General features: G+C 52.3%; 1 protein-coding gene across 7 annotated transcripts in view; it reads left to right on the top strand.

Annotated features, from left to right (window-relative positions):
- Positions 1-168: 168 nt before the first annotated feature.
- The window catches only part of Pask (PAS domain containing serine/threonine kinase), a 30,028-nt gene continuing 21,604 nt past the window's right edge, over positions 169-8,592 (top strand). For 5 of the 7 annotated variants that reach the window (XR_004517562.1, XM_010606636.2, XM_033764751.1 and 2 more), the window contains exons 1-6: positions 786-1,151; positions 4,017-4,243; positions 5,037-5,269; positions 6,453-6,623; positions 7,806-7,946; positions 8,448-8,582. Coding sequence is in view for 6 of the 7 variants with exons in the window: in XM_010606636.2 (XP_010604938.1) it covers positions 4,051-4,243; positions 5,037-5,269; positions 6,453-6,623; positions 7,806-7,946; positions 8,448-8,582 (873 nt within the window). In the remaining variant the exon portion in view is untranslated. Of the gene's footprint in view, positions 225-507; positions 573-785; positions 1,152-4,016; positions 4,244-5,036; positions 5,270-6,452; positions 6,624-7,805; positions 7,947-8,447; positions 8,583-8,592 lie in introns of those variants that run through there. The other 2 variants (XM_010606637.3, XM_010606635.2) reach the window with 2 other exon arrangements.

Raw genomic sequence — 8,592 nt, 5'->3', positions numbered from 1 at the left:
CCGCCGCCATATTGGCTGCTCTTCCCCTTTCCGGAATGTCGCCTCACGGCCCTCAACCAATCAGATCCCCCGGCTCCGAGACGGTCAGCCAATGGAGTTCCGCGCAGCCGGGCCGACGCGCCTGTGCAGAAGCAACGCCTCACGGGAGTCGTAGTTCTTCAAGAAGCCCGGCCCCGCCCCGCCCCACCCCCGGCAGGCGATTCAAGGGCCGCCAACGTCAGGCAGTAAGGGATAAGTTCTGGGCTTGCGGGTTCACGTCTGTCCCGTGCCAGCTTCGGAATCGGAGATGGGTCGCGGCCGGGCGATTTCTCCGCGTGCTGCAGATGCAGCCAGTTGCGTGTGCATCTCCGACCTCAGGAGTGTCGCTGCCGTGTGTTCACGATAGGCCGGGCGGCCAGAGCGCCCACTTTTCCGGTCCCCGCGCGCAGATTTACCCATGAGAAGGGCCGCCTTCAGTGGCAGCTCAGCGCTGGGTGGGAGGAGCCGCAAGCTGGCTCCGGGGCGATTGCTGGTTGCTCTCAGCCCACGGCAGACGCGGCTTCTCGTCCTTTCTTTTGAGGACTTGGTCACCGGTAGGCGAGCTTCGCGCCGCTCACCGTCTATCCCAAGGCGGGAGGAAACAGCGTCCGCAGACCCACTGGGCAGAGGAACTGATGTGAAATGGCTCCTCTGAGGCGCCGTAGGGGGCGTCCGGTGCGTCCCTAGCAACCGTTTGCGCGGGCTCCAAGGCTTGGGCCCGCCAAGTCCTACCCATAGACACTCGTGGTTGGTTTGCATTACCTGTCAATTATTGCTAGTTGTTCTGCGATTGGTCTGCTCTAGAAGCGCGAGTCTGTTCCCTTGGCCTTGTGAAAATATCTTGAGGCTGTTACCCTCACCAGCTTTAGGTGAAGCATTGGGGCTCTGGAGCGGTAACTGAGGACCGCAGTTAAGGACAATTGGCGGCCCTGCGTGCCCGGTCCAGGGGCCCGGCTGAGGGGCCTTGCCGCCTGACCTCTGGCCGAGGAGCCACGCCCCTCTCCCAGTGCGGGCCCCAGGTTGTGACACCGCGGCGCGTTGGAGGGTTTCTGAAGTTTGCCGGGCGCTCAGTCTTCTCGCCTGAATCAGTCGTGCATAGTTTGTCCATCTGTTCACTGTCATCCTACTAGAAGGTAAGGCGGAATAGCGCCCACGCCCTGCGCGCGGTTGCGGTCCTTCCGTGCCTGCTGAAATGAGTGAGCGGCTGCGCCGCCTGCTGCTTCCGGCCCTTGTCCTGGGGAGGACCCAAACACACGTGGGCTTTCCCTAAACCTTCTCTTGACTGCTTTTTCTTTTGCCCGAGCTAAACTTGGGATGCTGTGTTGGCACCTTTTACACTTACTCACCACGGTCTCCCCACGCAGCAAATCCAGTTAATTCTAAGTTGATTTTTCTTTTATTGGTCCCTTCTCTTCATCTTTCTACCATGGTCTGAAGGACGTCACAGTTTCGGGCCCGAGTTACCGTATTCTTTCCTCTTGTCCCATCCTTGCACCTACATTGCCCTGGAATGATCTTTGTCAAATTCATGTCCGGTCATGTTTAAACCTGGCGTTCTTTAAAGTTAGTCTTAGGGATAAAATCCAGATTTAAAGAAAGATTAACTTTTAGGAAAGAAACTTTTAAGATACTGTCAGATCCTCTCAAGATTTGGAGCACTCCCCAAACACTTGGGTGTACTGAGGTACTTGGTACTTGGGTGTCCATTGAGTGAACGGAGTTGACCAGCCTCGGGGGCTGTTGGAGTTAGGCTCTGTTTCTCTAGGCCCCTCTCCACCAACTCTCCTGTGCATTGTCCAGTGAGTCTGCCTGTAAGGCTCCTTTCACTCAGTTCTGCATGGCTTTGCAGGAGTTGCCTCCAAGGGTGTCTGGGAGGTCCCCTTTGTGTCCCTGCTTCATCACAGAAACCGTTATTTGTGTGTTCATCAGGACAGCTTGCTGCAAAGAACAGAGCTGTGGGCTCTGGCTGATTCTAACAGTGAGGAAAGAAGCAATTGGCCTCCAAACCTCAAATCCAGAGGAAGTCAGGTTTTAGAGTAGACTGATTCAGTAGTTCACAAGTTTCCAGGTCCTAACCACTTTCTGTTCTGCTGTCTGCTGGTTGGTTTCATTCAAAATTGATTCTGTTCTCTATTGTACACAGGCAAGGGAAATAATTGGAGCTGTTTGTTCCTAGCTTTAGTTCTGGTGGGGATGAAAGATTGTTTCCAGATTCAAAAAAAAAAAAAATCCTAAAATTGTAGGCCTGAATTTATAGTAGGCATTTCTGGTTAACATTTGATTCAGAATTAAACCTGTGCAAAATAGAGAGATCTCTGGGCATGTGAAGCTGGCCTCTGTCTCTCAGAGGCCAGCCCGGCATTACTGGGGCCTTTTGTTCTGTGGTTGGGACCTCACACAGCACAGGAGGCATCAAGGAGAAAGGGATTAAACTTTACTGCTGGCCTCCCTCCACATCCCCATTGCAACCTTCTTCCCTGCACTACATTAAAAAGATTTTTTTTTTCAGTATCATGCCTCAAACTCCTGACCTTGCACTTGCCAGGCAGGTATGGTGCCACTGAACTACTTCCCTGCCCCCTGCACGCCATTTTAACTCTCAGTAATGTAATTAAGCAGCCCCTCTTGCCCTATGCACATCAGGCAGTATTTATCTTTTCAGAAGACAGAGTCCCTGCCCTTACTCTTCTTTCAGATTTCCTCCATCCATTTTGTTAGTAACCCTTTGTAACATTGACAGTGTATTCTGAAGCATTATTACTTTTCAAGGTGAAGTTTTGTAAAATTGACAGTGAAGTCTGAGGAGTCGTATTAAGCTTTTTACAAATTCCTCCTGGAACACAGTGATTTCAGGCCTGTCTTGCATTAGGAAGGGCCTGTGTACCATGTGTCACCCACCAGCTTGTTCAAATTTGGCTTTCCGGCGAGGCCTCTTCTCAGACAGTTATCGGTGCTGTTGCTTGGTTCCCAAGTAGGAAGAGGCTGCTGTGGGGCTTGGGAGTAGTTTGAGGCCATTAGGGAGACTCTGCCTGGGGTCTTTTGTGGCCACAGCATGCTCTTGACCTTGTGTACAAGTGATGATTAAATGGGCCTGTCCTAGCAGAGGCACTTTCTTCTTAATGGCTGTGTTGAGTGCCTGCATGTGCACAGCACTGGGGAGCGTGTGTCATGATGCACATACTTGCCAGCACACGGTGTGGAGCTGTTCAGTTTCTCATGAGTATGTGTGAGCATACATGTGAAACCAGTCCACACACACAAGTACAGTTAAGCTCCCATGCCTGGGTTTCCTGGCTGTAACTACTGCTGTCGAGGAAGGTGTTGCCATTGGAGGAAACTCTGTGAAGGGTACTGGGATTCTCCTGTGTTTTTTCCTTAAATCTTTATTTGAATCTACATTTGTATCAAAATAAGAGTTAGAAGCACACACCTCCCTCTGGTGCCAGGCTGGTCCAGCGAAGTAGCCTCAAAGGATGGACATGCTTTTGTCACCTGTGCTGCGGAGGCTCGCAAACCCTGAGAGCCAGCCATTCTTGTGGAATATGTATCAGTCTGGATCCTGGGCACTTCCCGTTCCTGTGGACCTGCGGCTCCTGCTTTCACTTCTGGCCCCTTCCCACACCCTCATTTAGTTTTGCCCTCTTTTTCCTTCTCACTCTAGCATAACTTCCTGTGTTCCTTGTTTCCATTCTTTTTTTTTTTTTTTTTCTTTGAGACAGGGTCTCACTATGTAGTGGAGACTGACCTGGAACTCACTATGTAGCCCAGGCTGGTCTCAAACTCACAGCAATCCTCCTTCTTCAGCCTTCTGAGTGCTGGGATTACAGGCGTGCGCCACCACGCCCGGCCTTTCCTGTGTTCCTTGGAAAGAGCTTCTTTATGGCAGTTTAGGTTGGCTGACTGGGGTGGCGTGGGGTGACTTTTGGGGCTCAGTGTAACTCAGCATTATGAGGAGTTTGCTGGCTAAACTGCCTCTGCTCTTACCCTTATTTTTCTAGGTGGGGGACTCGGCATCTGGCCTGCTGGCTCCCTATGGAAGACCCAGGCCCTTCCACAGTGGACAAAGATGGCAGGAGCCTATCTGGCAGTGTCTTTGTGCCTGCACCCACCAAGGGTCCATCTGCACAGGCGGCCTCTGAGCCCTGTAAGCCGCTGTCAGCCCGAAGACACCTGAGCAGGAAGGATGGGCTCTCCAAGCTCTGCCAGAGCAGGATGGCGCTCTCAGGTATGGCCTCAGTGCTGTGGCACCAGCCTTGCAAGCTGAAAATGTGGGCTCGCCATTTCGTTGGTGACCTTAAGTAGTTCTGAATTCTTGCAAGAATAGTTGTTTTCCAAGGCCCTTGGCTGTGCTGGTGAGGACACCAGAGCCCTTTCCTGCTGCCTCTGTCCTTGCTGGGATGTGAAGTTACCTCCAGGTGCAGATTAGAGCAACTGATGTTCTTACTTAGAGTGTGCAAGAGTGCTGCCTTAGTCCAGGCTGTTTTCCTATCAGCTCAGAGAGTTTCCTGATCTGTGCAGCAGGGGTGGGCTTGTCACCCGGAGGTTTCTTTAGAAGTGGCTCACCAGTCAGAAGAATTTCAGGTCTTTCTTGGCTCAAACAAACAGTTGGACAAGACCAGCCAGAAATGGTGCTAGAAGTTTATTTGAAAAGTGTAGGGTGAATTGGTATGGGAGCGACTAGCTCTGCATAGTGAATTTAGGCAGAACGAGAGAAAAAAAAAAGACAAATGCAAAAATAAAAGTATACTCTCCATCTGGGAACACAGCGTGGGCTATGGTGGGAAATCATGATAGTGGGTTCCCTGTGGCATTAGTCTCTTTTGCCATCCATTTCCCGTGGGAGCCTGTGAGAAGTTCCACATATGGGGTCCTGGGAATTATATGGCACCATCCTGCATGTGTGACTCACTCTGCAGATTAACCAAATCCGTGGATCCATGTGGGCTGTGTGCTTCACCTCTGTCATAAATGTGCTCCTGGCTTGTGAGAGGGCTCACACTATATCTATCCTTCCTCAGAAGACAGATGGAGCTCCTATTGCCTCTCATCCCTGGCTGCCCAGAACATCTGCACCAGCAGACTGCGCTGCCCCACGGCACCCGAGCACGTGGACCTGGCTGCACCCTTGGGCAATGCGTCCTGCTGCTCCCTGCTGCGCGGCTTGTCTTCAGGATGCTCTGTGCCCCTGCTTCCGGCCCCTGCGTCCAACCCCAACAAGGCCATCTTCACCGTGGATGCCAAGACCACAGAGGTACTGGCTTGGTGTGGATGTGGCCCAGCTGTGGATATAGATTTTGGGATTATGCTTTAAACCTGAAACCTCAAACAGAGGTGTGTGTGTGTGTGTGTGTGTGTGTGTGTGTGTGTGTGTTTTAATTTTTCGGTTCCAGGGATCGAACTCAGGTCCTTATACTTGCGAAGCAGGCGGCAGAACCACTGAGCCAAATCCCTGGCCCATGTGTGTGTGTGTGTGTGTGTGTGTGTGTTTTAATTTTTCGGTTCCAGGGATCGAACTCAGGTCCTTATACTTGCGAAGCAGGCGGCAGAACCACTGAGCCAAATCCCTGGCCCGTGTGTGTGTGTGTGTGTGTGTGTGTGTGTGTGTGTATGTGTGTGTGTTTTGTTTGGGGTGCAAGGCCTCACGGATGTTAGGCAAGTGCTCTATCACTGAGCTATGGTCCTAGCTTTTTTATTATTCATTTTGAATCAGTTTCTTGCCAGGTTGCCTAGGCTGGCCTTGAACTTTTGATCTTCCTACTTCAGCCTTTTGAGTAGCTGTGTTTACAGGTGTGCACCATGGTGCCTGGCTGGACTTTGTGTGTTTTATAAGTGCATCAGGAAAAATTTGGCTTTACCTATGTAGTAGTGGAAGGAAAAATTCAGAGAACTTGGGCCAGGGATTTAACTCAGTAGTTCTAGTGCCTGCCTTGTAAGCGCAAGGGCCCAAGTTCGATCCCTGGTACCAAAAAAAAAAAAAGAATTCAGAGAACTAAATATGAGTTGAATAGATCAAATGCCTCTCCTTCCAGCTGGGCTGCAGGGGAGGGTGTGGTGTGAGCTGTTACCAATCTGACTGCCGGGGAGTAGTGCCCAGTGTTCTGTGAGGGCGGCAGTGCATTGTACCCATTTGAGTACACACAGCCGATGGACAGACAGGAGTAGACAGGAGTGGAATTTGGTGTGAACACCCATGTTTTCCTCATAGTCTAGGCTGTCATGTGCCCACTGTGGCCAGGGAGGGGTCCTGGGGGACTCAGCACTGGCCGAGTCTGTGAGGTTGAGACATCGAGTACAGTGTGTGTCAGTCATCTCCAGAGACCTGGCTAGAGAGTGAGGAGGCCCAGGTGGGAGGCCTAGGCTTCCCTCCTTGGCTGCTCCTGGGAATTAGAGGAGCTGCTGGTGACACTGTGTCTTGCTCCTCTATGCCCCTTCAGATCCTGGTTGCCAACGACAAGGCCTGCGGGCTCCTGGGGTACAGCAGCCATGACCTGATTGGCCAGAAGCTGGTGCAGTTTTTCCTGCAGCCGAACTCGGAGCTGGCAGAAGCCCTCAGCGAGGAGCACATGGAGGCCGATGGTCATGCTGTGGTGGTGTTTGGCACAGTGGTGAGCAGGCACAGTGGGGTGGCCTGGCTCTACAGCTGGAGGGGCACACCTTCCTCTCCCAGGCTTTGACCTGAGCTGCGCTCTGTGTGGGGCCTGGCAGCACCAACAGCTTGAGCTCCACAGCTTCCCCTGTGAGGTCTGTGGGACTCCTAAAAGGAAAGCTCAGAGGAGTGTGCACTGTGATGGGCTGACGTGGCTCACAGAGTGCCCTGAGCTGTGTTTGAGGGATAGGTTTGGCCTGTGCTCTGTAAACCTGCAGGCAGCCCTCAGGATTCCCAGAAGAGCCATGGAATGCTATGACTCCTTCCTACATCTGAGCCCACACTTCCCCTTTGTGCGGTTGGTGGGTGATGTGACCCAGCCTCTTTCCCAGGAGAGTTTTGATCCTCTCACCTGTGCCGCTGGGTCCAACCTGAAAGTGGACTTGAGCTGAGTTCCTAGATGCTGAGGCCTGAGCCCTGGGGTGGAAGGAACTGGACAGGGCTAATTGCATCTGGAAATGACTGGCTCAAGAGGTGACAGCTGCAAAGAGAAAAATTACAATACTAAATAGATACTCATGGCTGTTTAAAAATAACATATACTGCTTTTTTCCCCTCCTAAATACCATGAAGCTGAGTGTATTGGCCAGGCTCTCCTGAGGAATAGAACCAATAATATATATGAAATTATAGTAGAGGATATAATTAGATCGATTGTCTAACCTGAGGCTAAATGGTCCCACAAAGGCTGTCTGCAAGCTGGAGAAGGAAAGCAATAGCTGCTCAGCTCAAGATGCTGGAGCCTTTGAGCAAGAGGAGGCCCAGCGATGCGCCCTCAGTCCCAGGCTGCAGGCCAAGGGCCCCTGGACGGTTGCTGGTGCCAGTCTGTGCTCCAAGTGTGGAGTGTGATGTCTGTGGCAATGGCACAATATTACTTACGAAAAGCCCCATATGAATGTGCAAGCCCCTCTCCTTCTGCATTTCACTCCATGTGAGTCCCCAGCCCACAGAGGGCACTGCCCAGGCAGAACAGGTTTTCCCCATGCTGCCTGCTGGCCCCGAGCTGGAGGTTGGGCGTCTCTGGAAACACCTTCACAGACGCCCAGATCTGTGCCCTGCCAGGTTGAGTTCACAGACGTGGCAGATGCGGGAGGCGCAGGTGCCCTCCGAGCTGGTCAGGAGCAGTCGCCTGTGTCTGCAGGTGGATGTCGTTAGCCACAGCGGGGAGAAGATTCCAGTCTCTGTGTGGATGAAGAGGGTGCAGCAGGAGCGTGGCCTGTGCTGTGTGGTGGTCCTGGAGCCTGTGGAGAGAATCTCGGCCTGGGTCGCCTTCCAGAGTGAGGTGAGTGAGTTTGCATCTTGGGTGAATGCAGCTCTGCCTGGGGGACCCCAGCCTTGGCACCTCAGCCAGATTCTTCTTGCCTCCCACCTGAGGAAGACAGAGCGCCGGGTGTTTGCTCCTTAGCAACCATGTATCACCTGTGCCTTAGCTGCTTCATCTATTAAAATGCAATCTAAACTTAACTGCTCATAGGATGGGATTATTTTTATATTTAAGTGAAACCCTTAGAGCAGTGGCGGGCATTGCAGATAGCTCTCAGCCATGTGCTGGGCCATGGTAACTGAGGGGCCAGGGCCTGTGAGGACTCCAGAAAGCCAGCAGTTTGCATATCCAGTACAAGAGGGAGACCCTGCTGCCTTCTTGAGAGAGCACATTTACGTGCCTCTTGCACTTCTGAAAATGGCTTTGCTCTTAGTTTGCAGACCCTGAGGTTTAGTAAAATTTAAAGCTGAGGTGCATGGTGCTTTTACTGTAACACTTGTGATGTGGGATTTTTTCCAGGGAACCATCACATCCTGTGATGATCTCTTTGCTCATCTCCATGGGTTTGCGTCTGGGGAGGATGTAGTCGGGCAGCCCATCACAGACCTGATCCCGTCCCTGCAGGTCCCTCCTGCTGGCCAGCCTGTCTCAGAGGTAGGACCCG

This window comes from Fukomys damarensis, unplaced genomic scaffold (assembly GCF_012274545.1).
Source record: "Fukomys damarensis isolate Sample0158 unplaced genomic scaffold, DMR_v1.0_HiC HiC_scaffold_16, whole genome shotgun sequence".
Taxonomy (NCBI): domain Eukaryota; kingdom Metazoa; phylum Chordata; class Mammalia; order Rodentia; family Bathyergidae; genus Fukomys; species Fukomys damarensis.
This window is presented reverse-complemented; position numbering and strand designations above follow the sequence as displayed.